The sequence below is a fragment of the Typha latifolia genome, chromosome 13 (assembly GCF_019914945.1).
Source record: "Typha latifolia isolate L0001 chromosome 13, TyphaL0001v2, whole genome shotgun sequence".
Lineage (NCBI taxonomy): Eukaryota > Viridiplantae > Streptophyta > Magnoliopsida > Poales > Typhaceae > Typha > Typha latifolia.
Genome location: NC_133098.1, coordinates 623,110 through 637,309, shown reverse-complemented (window position 1 = coordinate 637,309; position 14,200 = coordinate 623,110). Strand labels below are relative to the sequence as shown.

Below are 14,200 nucleotides of genomic sequence, written 5' to 3'. Positions count from 1 at the left end.
CTTTTCATGAATCACTAATTATTCAGTAATGTGGAAACAATTGTTAGTTCTGCTATGTGGGGTTGGCAGAATTACCCAATTAGTAAGAACTATTGCATATATAGTTACATCCTTCCATAATCTTAAACATGCACCTTCACTAGATCCAGTATAGACACGAATAGTCTCACTGTAATGGTAAAGCTGTGCACCATTGCCCTCCACATTCCCCAAGTCAGCAGGAGCCTCATGCAATAAGAGTTTGAATAATTTACTTTGGGAGAAAACCAAGAGACATGCTACTTCACAATGTCCTTGCTCCATCAGACAATGCTTTGATTAGCATTGCATATGTTTGTGTACTTGGTCTGCGATTCTTTTCCTCTAATATGGATATCAAATCGGAGCAGATACCTATGTGACCCTTTTTTAGCAGGCCATCTATAAGTACTTTCCAGGTAATTTCATCAGAATTGTATTCCCTCCAGAGGAAACTGCGAAAGATCTCTTTAGCCTTATCATATTTTCCTTTGTCACAAAGCCCAGAGAGCAAATGCTGATATGTCATCAAATGTGGTAGATAATCATGTTCAATCATGGAGTTGATGAGTGTCAAAGCATCAGAATGCATTCCCAACTTGCAGTAGCAATTGATAAGAGCATTGTAGATGTCCTCATTGGGAGATAAACACCCTTCTTTCATATGACAAAGCAGTAAATTTGTTTCTTTCAACCGGCCTACTTCAGAGAATCCCACCATAAGGGCATTGTAAGTGTTGGCTGTGAGAGTGATACCATGTCTAGTCATTTCCTCCAAAAGCTGGATGACAATATCAATCTCTATGGTTCTCCACATATCAGCTGTGACAAAAGATACACTACCAATCTGGTTCCTTTGAAAGAGATGTTTGAGCAAAACAAAGTATGTTAGGTAATTAGGCACACAAGCAGCATCGGCCATATGCTTCAGAGCCAAAAAGGCACGATCTCTCTGTCCTGTCATACAGCATCCATATATATAAGTGTTATAAGTCATCAAATCAGAAATAGCACCTTCTTTGTTCATCTTTACCATGATATCCTGAGCTTCTTCCATTTTTCCTTCACTGCAGTAGGCACGGATGGATGCAGTATAAGCGACTACATCAGGCTTGCACCCTGATGAGACCATTTTGTCCCATGTTCTCGTAGCACGTCCATATTCTCTTTCTTTCAATAACTTATCAAAAATAATTGTATAATTGACAACTGTGGGTTCAAGACCCTTCTCTAGCATCTCATCTAGTAGTAATAAGGCTTGTTGCCATCTCTTTTCTGTACAAAAGCTTTCTATGAATGCACTGTAGGTGTACGCATCTGGTGAGCAATGTCTGGAAACCATCTTATCTAGCAGTGAAAAAGCGATATCAATTTTACCTGCTTTGCATTGCCCATTTATCAGTGCATTATACATCACATTATCAGGCTTTAGTTTTTTATTTTCGAAAGAAAGAAAAAGAGAGCGAGCTTCTTCGGTTCTTCCATCCTTGCAGAGGGCATCAATTAAGATAGTATAAGTACACTGATCAGGGATTAAATTATTTCCTTCCATCAAATTGAGCAATCTAAAGGCACTCTCTATATGACCTTCCATGCATTGCCCAAGAATCAACAAATTATATGTAACAACATCTGGACATAACCCATTTTCTAGCATCCTACTTAATAAAGACATTGCCTTATGAACCTTTCTCTCCTGACAAAACCCGTATATCAGCTGATTATAAGTCCAAACATTTGGCTTACAGCCATGCAGCTCAATAAATTCAAAAACCCCAAAAGCGGCATCCATCTTTCCTTCCTTGCAATACCCGTTAATCAGAGCAGTGAAAGTAGCAACACTAGGATTCAATCTTTTCTCAAACATTTCATTCAACATAACCTCTGCATCTTCAACCTTGTTCTCCTTACAAAGATGATCAATCATCACAGTATACGTGTAAACATTTGGCTTGCAACCCTGCTTATCCATTTCTTGAAACAATCCTAATCCCTCCTCCCTCCTCCCGGACTCACACAGCGCCTTTACCAGCACAGTGTATGTCCGAGCATCAGGACAACAACCATCTTCTCTCATCCTCGAAAACAATCCAAAAGCCTCATCAATCCTTCTTTTCTCACAAAGTGCATGAATCAACGTGGTATATGAGACCTCATCTCTCAGACAACCCCTCTGGGGCATTACCTCAAACATTTTAAAGGCCCCATCCAAATCACCACTTCTATAATGACCAAGCACCAACGAATTATAAGTAAACTTATCCGGCTTCAATCCAATCTGGACTAAGGACCCCAAATATCGCTTCGCTGTAGCAAGATCACCACCCCGGCAGCATGCATTGATCAACGTATTATAAGTAAATAAATTCGGCAAAATATTCTCTTTTAGCATATTCCAATACACCAACTTCATCTCATTGACCATTCTGAACTTCCCGAGAGCGAATAACAGCTTGTTATAACACCGGAGATTAATTTTGAATCGCCCATCGCCATTATGCTTGTCGAAGAAATCTAGAACGAGGCGGATTTCTCCGACGGACTCGCACGAGTTGATCATGGAGAAGATGAGATTGTGAGCGAGACGGTACGAGTCGGGGCGGCGGAGGAGGAGGTCGACGAGGGAGAGGTAGCAGCGGATGGAGTGGCGGTACCCGGGACGGCGGGCGGCCCATTGGAAGAAGGCAAGGGCGGTGTTTGGGTCGAGGGAGTGGGCGAGGAAGAGGGCGGCGACGAGGTGAGGGGTTAGGGAGGGGGAAATGGAGTGGAGCGAAGGGTTCTTGAACCAGTTGGGTTGGGAGAGGAGGGCGGATAGTTGGGTCAACGGGTCGGAGTTCGGAGGAGGAGAAGTAGAAGTAGAAGAGAGAGTCGAGGTTTGGGAGGAAGAGGAAGAGAAGGGGCGGAAGAAGAAGAGGGAGTGGGAGGAAATGGCGGTGGATTTGAGTCGGAGGACAGGGTGGGTGAGTTTTCTTAGCATCCCTCTTTCGGTATCTGCGGGAAAAGCTACGTATATGCTCTAATTATAGTTGATGACAACATTTCGTTTCGCACCCTGCTTTCTTTTTCTTTTTCTTTTTTGCTAGTATGCAAATAAGGACCCCCTATGTTTTAGTAGCTAATGTTCATCTCTTTAGTCTCATAAATAGCCTCTCTAAATCAAACACTTGGTAAACTACAAGTAATCACCATAAGAACGAGTCCCATCCTTGAAGCAATGGAACCGATTCCGACCTCGGACGACGAGCTCTCTTACGGCAATCTCAGAGATCAGCTTCAGAGCCGGCATAGTAGTCGTCGCACACCCGAAGGTTCTTCATGTTCCTAATGGTCGTCCTCGGCTTCTCGCTATGCCGAAAGATTACCTTCTCTTTCTCCACCTCGTCCATGTCAACCAGCACCACTGGAGTACTCGGGATGCACAGCCGCTTCACCGATTTCATCCAATAACTCATTCCACCTCCCCTCGATCTCAGACGACTGTGGATCGTCGTCATCTCCGGCAACAGATGTGTGCATAATTCCGTCCGGAGATATCGTGCTCCACCCGGGAGTCTTCTCGGCATGTTCTTGATGAACTCACGGGCTTCGTCGCGGGAGACCGGCGCGACCGAGAAGATCAAACATACAACCCTAGTGCTCGATCTTCGACACTATGCCATTGCCATAGTCCCTAGCCGTGCTTGCGAAGAACAATTTCCCTCTCTAACAACCCCATATAGCTACAAGCATGCAGAAGTCCGACGACGGTGATCCCGTTCAGATGCAAAACCGGCTTGGGTCATCCTGGAGAAGAGCTCCAGGGCTTCCTTCCGCATAACCAGAAATCATCTCAGACCAAAACACCACTGTCGATCCACCACTCCGTCAAATACATTCATATTTTCAACTGGAAGAAATTGGAAGGAGAGCATTGGTTCCAGTTAGCTTTCAATTCTCCCTTCTTTGTTCTATACTAATAAGCACATCCTGTTGAGTGTAATAAGATCATAATACAGTTTCTTCTGGGGTTATGTGAAAAAAATTTATGGCATATAGGATGAAATCATGCTACACCAAACACTTGAAATAGATGCAAAATATCTTTGGATCCAACCAGGTGGAATACCTTTTACAAGAATAGAAACGAGAAGCCTCAATATCATGATAAAAAACAATTAAACAGATTAAATGCCGATCCTTTTTGGCTCCAAAATTGTGCTCTCTGGACTTGACTGTCTAAAATTATATCGTCCCGTGCTATTGGGGTATATATTCAGAGTGGGGACTCCACGGGCCTTAATCACGTCAATTCAAGTGGAAGTTCTCAGGATCTAACACTTCAAAACTTTCTTTTCTTGAAAGCATTCGCTTTATCTTCTCTGTAAATGATTCAAGAAAATTAGCAAAACTTAAACTACCATGAACTTTGAAGGGAATGTAGCTAGGTACGGATGGGACTCTATGCCTTACCTCGTTCTTTTCATTTTCCCATTAAATGGAGAGTTCTGTTTCCTCTTGTTGGTGAATGTATTCTGTTTCCTCTTGTTGGTGAATGAATCTTGTTTCCTCTTGTTAGAGGATGAATCTTGTTTCCTCTTGTTAGCTAATGAAGGTGACTGCTTGCTGTTGGTCATGGTGCCACTTTCAGGACCACTCGTGTTCTTTTTCATGTCCTTCTTAGGATTTTCGGGCTGCCCCTGATCACCATTTGCAATCTCCTTCTTGTCTTCCATGTTTTCATTAATAACTGTCTCTTCTGAGTCTTCTGGTGCTTTAGAAGGTTTGGTATTGCTCATCTTTTTCAACTGTACGAAAAATAAAAGCACCAAATAGTTTAGCTCGTAATCAAGACAAATACTTCAAACCAGTATCACCATTGTCTGCATATTAAAAAGTGAACAATTAATAATGAAGCAGACAACCCCAGTAAATCCTTGCAGGTTTACAATGAAAGGATAGGACAGCTATCTACTTGACTCTTCTAAAGATTTGAAATCATTACAATTACCTACAAGTGAGTAGTGTAGGAATAAAGGTCAATTGATGAAAAGACAATAAGTACATGACAACTATCAAAGACGCAGATGATAAAAACAACGAGATCACCTATAGAGGGGCCAACAACGACATCTCAGCCCCCAATAGAAAAGGACTCTCCAAAAATAATCCAACTCAGCAAGATATATAACATAGCAAAAGCAATTACCTTCGCAACAAAAAATCCTTCCATGTTATTTACATGTGGATAAAACCGCCTTGTTTTCTCTAGAGAGGGATGAAACCGATGCTCCCTATAGCGTATGAATCTGGAAAAAGGCAGAATAACTTCTAAGAAATGTTTTAAGATCATGTGAGAATAAAGAGGAACAAAAACAAGCTTGTACATACCCAGGACGACCAAAGTCCAATCCACAAGGCACAAGCTTTACATCTCTTCTTTTAAGTGCATAGTCAATAACTGCCTCATTCTAGAAAAATGAAGACACGTCAGAAAGGATGATGAAGAAATGTGGAAATATCAAATAGATTAAAAAAGATACTTGCAACATACAAACCTCGGAAGTCATCATAGAACAAGTTGAGTAAACAATATAACCTCCTGATTTTGAATTAGCATCAACTAAATCAATTGCTGCTAAAATCAGTTGCTGCAAATCAAGTTAATCCACTTTTAGGCATCTATAAGACATGAAACCACTAAAATTGATAAATAAATAAAAAACAAGCTTACAGTACATTTCATGTATCTCTGAATATTGTAACATCACTAAGATATAATAAAATTCACAACAGGGTGATAAGGTCAAATAGATCATACAAATGTCTTAAACTGACAATATTCTTTCTTCCACAATTTGCATATATGCAGTAGTTCGGACGAGAAAGGCAGTATAATCTCATGTAATTTAAATAAAGTCCAATACTTCAAAGCACAAACTCAAGAACTCAAAATTTTACTCAACTTATTAGCTAACTGAAATAAAATTACAAGTAATCTTGCATAAAAACAAAGGCTTAAACATACCCAAATGAATCAAAGCACACATTGGTAAGCAATATTGAGCTTTCTCCAATATTAGTTGATTCAAAATATTGTATGAATCACCACACAAAAACTGGAAACCTCGGAAAAGGAAAAAAAAAATGACCTTCTGCACGAAAGCACAATCCCGCACATCGTCAATCGTCTTCGAGAATTTAATCTTCTCATCTTTCCAAATTGTCTAATAAAGAAAAAAGTCAGTCTGTGACGAACGAACAATAATAGAGAAACTTGGTGCTATAATATAACGTAAATGACAGTCATCTCACCCCAGTTCCAGTACAGGGAGCATCTAACAATACTCTGTCAACAGAATTTAAACCCAGAACCTTGGGTAGCTGAAATTTAAAATGTATGCAGCATAAGTAACAATTCCACATTACAAATTTTCACTACTGTATCATTTATATTCATACATTGTTCAAAAAGATGATATAAATTATGAAATTACTGCTGATCAAGAAAAATAGATACATGCATGCAAGTGATCACTTGACTGAATCAAGAACCAGCATGGAGTCGAATATATCAGGAACCAAGATGAGCTTAAAAGAACACCAATATCGCACATTAATAAATCAACAAAGAAGGGAAATTGAGAATACTGTGTTGATTATTACTTGCAATGAGAAATTCCCAGTCTAATGAAACAACAGAAAGTTAAAAATGTATGATCCATGAAATGGTGAGCAACAAACCAAACCTTATACTGATTTCTTAAGTTTGAACTCACTTAGTAACATATATATGGAATTATGGTTTAACTATGACAAGAAACAGGATATTTTCCCGATTACCTCCTTTCCATCATAGTTGCAGACTATGGTATTTGTCACACCCATTCGATGTATGTTGCCCAGCAGTCCATGCAATCTTTTCTCATTAAACTCGTTTGCATAAATAACTCCTGAGTGATACAGCAGACCATAAGAAATTTATGAAAACAACCAGAATATAAACATGAGATATCAAATGATGCTAGAGTTAGAAGATCAGAAAGGGCAATGCAGGACTTCAACAAAAGATTGCAGAATAACTAGTAAAAAAACCACCTTAGTTGTCACTTAAATAGAATTTCTAATGTAAAGTATAAATGTGCGAAAACAAACCAATACATATATAAGCACTTGGAATATCTAATTGCAAATTCCTGCCAAGAGCTGAAAAATTAAGCTTGTTTTTTTTATCTTTGCCATTCTCTCCACAACAAGTGACCATACAGTTCCAACCTGTATAATATCATACAAAAGTAAAAAGAAACTTTGCATCCAGTATGTCGTAAGCTAGTTAATCTCATGCATGAAGCAAGTAATTCAAAACCTGCCTCTAATATTTTAATATTTTACAATAGAGGTCCGAAACAACAGAATTAACAGCTGAAGTGTCCTAAAAGAGATGAAATTATAATCAGGAAGCAACACTTAAGACAGATTGCACTTACCAGTATTCTTCATAAGAGCCCCAATATATGTCGTCTTACCACCTGGAGCAGCCCTGAAGAAGTAAAGATGATCTACTAGGTGAAACAATCATGCCAATTCCCAATTATAGCAGGTCAAAATAACTAATGAACTGACTTAGATATAAGAGGAAAATGATGGTTCTATAAGAATAGGATAGAAAGTCTTACGCCATATCAACAATTCGCTCCCTCTCCTGAGGAGCAAGAGCCATAACAGGTAAAAAGGAACTCGCGCCTTGTTTCTGCATAAACATAATAACAAATGTATCAAATACGTCAGGACAAAAATAGGAAAATTATCAAAAGAACACAATAGAGTCGGATAAGTAGATACAATATAGTGGCCAGCCATATATTCAGGAGTTGCACCAACGGGCACTTGTGAGTCGTACACAACTAGCCCCACCTGTCATGTGAAAATATGTAATTACGTATAGCTTTGAGCATTTTCAAGATTCATTTACAGATACTAGTGAGACACTTAACCATCTGTACCTTTGACCACTTTCCTATTTGGTCTAGATTCACCCCTCTATTTAGCAGAACACCTGCAAGATCTCGCCTTCGAGTCTGTACACATGAAACCAGAAGTAACAAAGCTTAGATGACCAAAACAACAGTTCTGAGAAACTAAAAAAGAGCCCAACAGCCACAAATTTGTTCAGATGATAATTAGTTGCACAATGACTAATCATTTAGCTACCTTCAAAGTATTTGTACGCAAGGATTCAGGTGGTTTCTTTTCAAAGGCCTCCAACAATTCAACAAGTTCAACAACTGGAAACATCTACACAGCAATAACTTAGTAGCGTTAGAAAGATGCAAGCTAGAAAGCTGCAACATTGTCGAAATGAATACCGAGAAGTACACCTCAATAAAAACATCGACGAGAAACTCATTGTATCCATAATAAGACATAATGTCCGCCTTAAGCTGATTGACATAATCCTTCCTCGGCACACCTTCTTGCTTCAGAGTCTTAAAGTTTGAGAGCACACGAACAACTGCACAGAAAATATTCTCCACATGAATTAAGTCAATCAATGCATTGCAAGAAATTTGCAATTTTGACAGGATGGCACGCTTTATATATATACAACAGCTCAAGAAACTAGGATATTGGTCGTACTCACTCTCTTTTATCCTTCTCTGGAAATTCTGGAGGTTGGGTGGTCGATGGGCTTCCTCTTCAAGCTCCTACAAGCTTAAAACTTCAATGAGATAGAACGAAAACGAATAAATGACCATAGAAAAAAAAATAAGAAACACCGAAAAAGAAATCAACCTCCTTCGTCGGCAATCTGAACTCATCAGACTCCTCCTTTATATTAAGCTGCAGTTCCTCCTCCGCATCTTCCTCGGCTCTAGCCTTCGCCTCATCGATTGCCCTCGACTTCGCTTCCAAATCAGATTCCTCCGACTCCGACCCCGTGCCGTCACCTCCCTCTAAGATCCCAAAGTCAAACAAAACAACACTGAAACCAAATCCAGACACTAAAACCACTAAAGCAAATGAATTAAGAACAGGAAAGCATCGGAAACCTTCGTCGCTGCCACCGAGGAAATCGTCAGTGAAGGGATCCCCATCGGAGGAGGCATCCGATTGGGACTTCTCGTCTTCAACGTCAGACGATACGCTATGGTCTTCTTCTCCTTCTGATTCGGGGTCTGAGAAGCTCATCGCCTCCACCTCTTCCTCCTCCTCTCTCTTCGCCTTCTTATTCTTCTTCGAATTAGGGACTGGTGCTCTCTCGTTCTTCCGCTGCTTCTTGGAAGCCATTGGCGTCGGGAGAAAAAATGGAGGATGGCGAAAGTTTGGGAGGTAGAGGAAAACCCTAAACCCTAACAAATGGGTTTTAGTACTTTTCCCGTCGGGGACGGGGTGTAAATAGATCGAGTCGGATCCCGGTCACGCCGGGTTTGGATTGGGCCGAGACTCGGATGATCAAGTCTAGTTTATAATAACAATATAAACTTCTTCCGCTTTGCAGGGGAATTCATGTCTCAAATTTTTGCGACCAAAATGTTCATGCCTTTTTGCTATAGGAGAGCAGTATATATATTAATGTATTTTTATTAACTATAATAAGAGTAATGAAATTGATTTTATCTTATTTTAGTACAATATAAATATATATATATATATTAATAAATTAATCAGTATCTAGCTAGCTGTACTGCATTATTTATATATATATATATATATATATAAATGAAATTATAGCAAACCCCTAATATTGACTGGCTAACATCGTTGATTCCTGATACACTGATCAATGTAAGCCAAAAGGAAGAGCAGGTAAGAAACAATAATTGATACTGGGTTAGATGGAAAAGAATGTCCTTAATATTACATATAAAATAAATAGTTAGCCTGAGCATGTTTCACAAAGATCATCTTTTAGTGACTTTCAACATTATATCACTCGAAGATGAAAAAGAAAAGGAAAAAAAATTGGGAACCAACAAATGAATAATAAGCCTTCAAAATTTTCCAGAAAGACTGTTCTTGCTGTACAGTAGTCGATACTTACAAAATTTCAGGAATGCCGCAATAAAAACAAAATTGCCTAGAAAAGAGAAGGAAGGAAGAAACAAAAAAAGGGACTAACATGGTTAGATAAACAATAACTCAGCTGTTTGAATTAGTTTCTTTCCTCTGTTAAACAGAATCGACATCCTTTGTTTCAAGCTTCTCGCCGTTTATGCTAGGTTTTGGTTTTGGAGGAAAGGAGCTCTGCTTTAAAAGGTGCTGCTTGCTAGCAGTTGCCGATTCTTTTGGCCCTCGCAAGTTCAGATAGGTGTAGACAGACATCCCACAAAGAGCAACAACAGCTCCACAGAGACTAATGGACCCTGGATCAGAACTAAAAAGCAGATAACCACCGAGCATAATTACGCATGTTTTGAATTGGCCAAGAACGACGTGAGAGGTAGCGGATGTTGCACTGCAAAGTATAAAAATCAAATAGACATTCAGAAATAGTGTGATACTTTTACACACATTATTGTGTCCTATGAAAAAATGAAAGGAAACAACATGATTGACTGCCATAGTGACATGATTTATGTTTTCTCTGTATTTTAGGGCAAAGGCATCAAAATGAAATGATGGCTAATTAGACAATGAAGCAAGCATAAAGCAACAAAAATTTATAAGCTTGATTTTCCTTCACCTCCTATATTGTGATTTGAGAACAAGGGAATCCAATTTGTTTCCAAAAGAATCATGACGATTTCAGGAGTATTGATATCAGGACTCAGAAGTTTTCTAATGAAAATTGGAGTAAACAAAATTATAGTCTCACCCCAATGCCAACGCCCCTGACCACTGAAGAAGAAATCCAAATAAAGCTGATATGATGATAGCAGCCGTGTTATTGAGATTCCAATTAAAAGACAAAATGCCCGGTGGGTCTAGTAAAGGCATCAAAGCCATGAAGAAGAATATGGTAATTGGGGTTGTTTTCCACATCAACCTGATAACCAGAATATTAGAAGATATCTAAAAAAGCAAAGACTAGCTCCAAATATATAGTCATTACACTTACGCAAGGGCAGTCCAATTGCCAGTCTGTTGCATACTTGACCACAAAATTTTATTTACAGCACTAGGCAAAATCCATGCTAATGCTACACAGGCACCAAAAAAGTTGAACTCAAGATCAGTCACAGTTGCAACAGCCACGCCTAACGATACGATTGCCAGCGTGATAACCTGCAATGCCATAAAAAGGAAAAAAAAAGGTATAGACTGTTCACCAGATAAATTATGAACCAGAGCTGCTGAAACTATTCTAACTCTTTGCAAACAAGAAATGAGCAACCATATTTTAAGTATCACACTCATCATATGAGAATTTTACAGAATTTCTAATCAATCAAATTTCAATGAGATGATAACACTGCATCAAATTAGATCAAAGAATATTATCAAACTCACCTTTTGCAAGGATACTTTTTTCCTGAAAAATGTAAATTCTGCCAGAACGATGGTCGGAGTTACAGCTATCTTTGCCATCTGATAAAACCCTACACTGCAAACAGAAAACATGAACAGAGTAAAAAAAAGGATGAAGGAGTTAAACATCTCCAAGAGCAAGATAAACATGCAGTATGTAACTAAGAATAGTAGGGGATTACAACGATTACATCAGGCATATAAATGATCTCACCTGTTATGTTTTAAGCTGATATTAGCAAGCCCAGTGGAGAGAGACATGACAGCTCCCAAGAGAAATAAAGAGGAGAATGGAGTGGACTTTGAAGGAGGAGAAGCAGGTAACAGTGAAAAGGCCCTGAAGATGGCCATTAGAAACCAAGCAGCTGCATAGTGGATCAATGATAGAGCAACTGGGTAGTTAAATCCAACTTGACCCATCACCTATAATGTATCATGGGATATATGTCAACCAAATAGCCAGAGCATAAAAAACATCCTGGAAATTTTCTTAAAAATGACAATTGTGTGATGACTGAAATAAAAACTGACCACTTTGTTTGCCATGATTATACCAACAGCAACTGCAAAGTTGAAAGTCATTGCCACAACTGGGCCACAAATTCTCTGCTGCTGAAGTTTTGCGCCTTCTGAAGTATGGATGTTACTATACAAGGAACTTCTGAGCTCCTCCAATGCCCGACCTAATGGCCGTCAAAGTAAGAGACAATAGAAGATGCAACATTCTCAATCACATATGTAGTAAAAATTACTTCCTCTCTAGCTTCCATGAAATCTATAGTCGAAAAAAAATTCATATGGAAAGTACTTTTATCACAATTTACATGAAGATACATGAGAAGAGCGGAGATGAGATAATATTGATTGTGAACGGCAATTCAAAGAGGGTTCTTGTCGCTGGTTAAGTAAACTGATTGAAAATGAACTCAAGGATCCCTAACTGAACGCCATCTACTCTTATAGTTAAGCCTGGTTGGTATCTAGACCAAGGAAATCACTTGCTTCGCCAATAAAATCCCCTAACAAGTTCCTACCAATCTAATATAGAAATAGTTTGTGTTAGCAAATTAATTTTCATTCACCGGAATGCACAGATTCCCATCAAGGCAGGTCGAAAGTAGAAATTTAAGCACTTTGTTAGAAGAGTAACACCAGTGAAGGGAGCTGAAGTGGAATTCAAATGGGCTATAACTTCAATGGTTTAAAAAGGCTAAGCAAAAGTTTACAGAAGGTCCTTGGTAGTGCAGTAAACTGCAACAAAATCGACAGATGTCCTTAGCAAATCTGAGAGAGAGACAAGGACAAAACAAGTAGCAGTCATTGACCGAATTACATGTCTTGACTTGTCGTTTTCCATGCAGAAAGTAATCTACAGTATCAGAAAACAACTACAATAGCAACTCACCAGAACCCAATTTATGTCTCGTAAATTGGAATTCCAGAGAACCCCTAACTAACCTCAAGAGATTCCTTTAAATAAAGTAAAATTAAGAAATGAATTCTAGAACAATGAACGTGCAAAGATGGAGAAGAATTAGACAGCAAAATTCCCCAATAATCAAATCGAAGTTAGAGTGGTGACGAGCATGAAACCTAGAAACCCATTAGCCTTGACAAAAAAATTAACCAAGAGTAACTCGCCAAAAAGAAATTTTTTTTTCTTCCGATTGTTCAAGATAGAGATCCCACGAGAGTTAAGGGATTAAAAAAAGGAGGGAGAAAAGATAGAATCGAACCATGTTCTCCAGCATCGCTGTCCTTGCGCTTAATGAACCTCCTCCCGTGCTTTCCCAAGATAGATTCCAGAACTCCCATTACGATCTCCAAGTAGAGGGCATCAGCGTAGCCCAAACCACCCAATTCCTTCCTCGAAAACGCCAAGGATTGGGCTCTAGAAATCGATGCGCAAAGAGAGAAAGGACCGAATGGGCCTCTTTGGTTGAGCTCTAAAACGACCTCAAGCTATCGATAGGGAAGAGAAGAGAAGAAGAGGACGAGGATGAGGAGAGGAAACGCGAAGGGCGAGATGTTTTGTTGTTCCTGTGACTGATTCGAAACGAGAGCGAGACCCCCGCTTGTAAGTTGTAACGAAATTTTCAGAAAGCACCGATTCCTAAAATAGGAGACTGTCAGGGGCCTTTCCGAAAAATAGAAAAAGCAATTACACGTGTCCTACTAAGCTCCCAACCAAATCTTTCAAATCAACGGTTTATAGCAAACCTTTTTTACACATAAATAAAAAATAAAAAACATCAATCATATCTAAAAGCACCTGCGTTCCATTCAATTTTAACTAATATTATGAGTTACTTAGTCTAGTTTTAAATCATGTGCAATTAAGTTATCAGGCTGTCGACCTATTTTTTTAAATCAGTCTCATCGTCGAGTCATTAATCGAATTAAACAGTTGAAATTACTAAATAAACTTTTTAATAATAATCGATTTAAGTTGGAGTATATTTTATGATATCACAGATAGACTTTTCACCCCCAAAAAAAAGTACAATTCTTGGCTCCAGTTGTAGAGTATGGATCTAAGTTTTCGTTGTCATGAGAAAGTAAAACTTAAAAAAAAAATAAAGCATGAGAAATAAAAAATCTAAAATAGAAAAGAGTCTATAACTTCTATTGAATCCCCCACGCATTTCTGGCACCATTATGAAAATATTTTTCTCGTCAATGGTATCAATAAATAGTCCGAAACAATGGACACCGGCACTCAGTCATTGGATACCAT

The 14,200-nt window shown here is 38.8% G+C and overlaps 3 protein-coding genes across 4 annotated transcripts; all 3 read right to left on the bottom strand.

The window, feature by feature from the left end:
- Positions 1–31: 31 nt before the first annotated feature.
- LOC140799669 (uncharacterized) lies at positions 32–3,062 on the bottom strand. Its single transcript, XM_073154085.1, has one exon. It carries the CDS (start codon positions 2,993–2,995, stop codon positions 284–286), a length of 2,712 nt encoding a protein of 903 aa, XP_073010186.1. The 5' UTR covers positions 2,996–3,062; the 3' UTR covers positions 32–283.
- A 963-nt stretch (positions 3,063–4,025) lies between these two features.
- LOC140799670 (26S rRNA (cytosine-C(5))-methyltransferase NOP2B-like) lies at positions 4,026–9,445 on the bottom strand. Of its 2 annotated transcripts, XM_073154086.1 has the most exons (18): positions 9,045–9,445; positions 8,788–8,948; positions 8,636–8,699; positions 8,373–8,506; positions 8,206–8,289; positions 7,998–8,072; positions 7,837–7,908; positions 7,671–7,744; positions 7,482–7,534; positions 7,150–7,269; positions 6,838–6,947; positions 6,310–6,378; positions 6,147–6,221; positions 5,553–5,645; positions 5,386–5,465; positions 5,204–5,303; positions 4,468–4,802; positions 4,026–4,376 (listed from the first exon to the last, which is right to left on the bottom strand). In XM_073154086.1, exons 1-18 carry the CDS (start codon positions 9,280–9,282, stop codon positions 4,337–4,339), a joined length of 1,977 nt encoding a protein of 658 aa, XP_073010187.1. In that variant the 5' UTR covers positions 9,283–9,445; the 3' UTR covers positions 4,026–4,336. The 2 variants fall into 2 exon arrangements, with proteins under 2 accessions (XP_073010187.1, XP_073010188.1); XM_073154087.1 differs by lacking the exon at positions 7,150–7,269.
- Positions 9,446–9,972: 527 nt separating this feature from the next.
- LOC140799671 (nucleotide-sugar uncharacterized transporter 2) lies at positions 9,973–13,549 on the bottom strand. Its single transcript, XM_073154088.1, has 7 exons — positions 13,200–13,549; positions 11,995–12,146; positions 11,678–11,886; positions 11,446–11,539; positions 11,054–11,220; positions 10,811–10,981; positions 9,973–10,450 (listed from the first exon to the last, which is right to left on the bottom strand). The coding sequence occupies exons 1-7, from the start codon at positions 13,276–13,278 to the stop codon at positions 10,165–10,167; spliced, it is 1,158 nt and encodes a 385-aa protein (XP_073010189.1). The 5' UTR covers positions 13,279–13,549; the 3' UTR covers positions 9,973–10,164.
- Between the last annotated feature and the right edge of the window lie 651 nt (positions 13,550–14,200).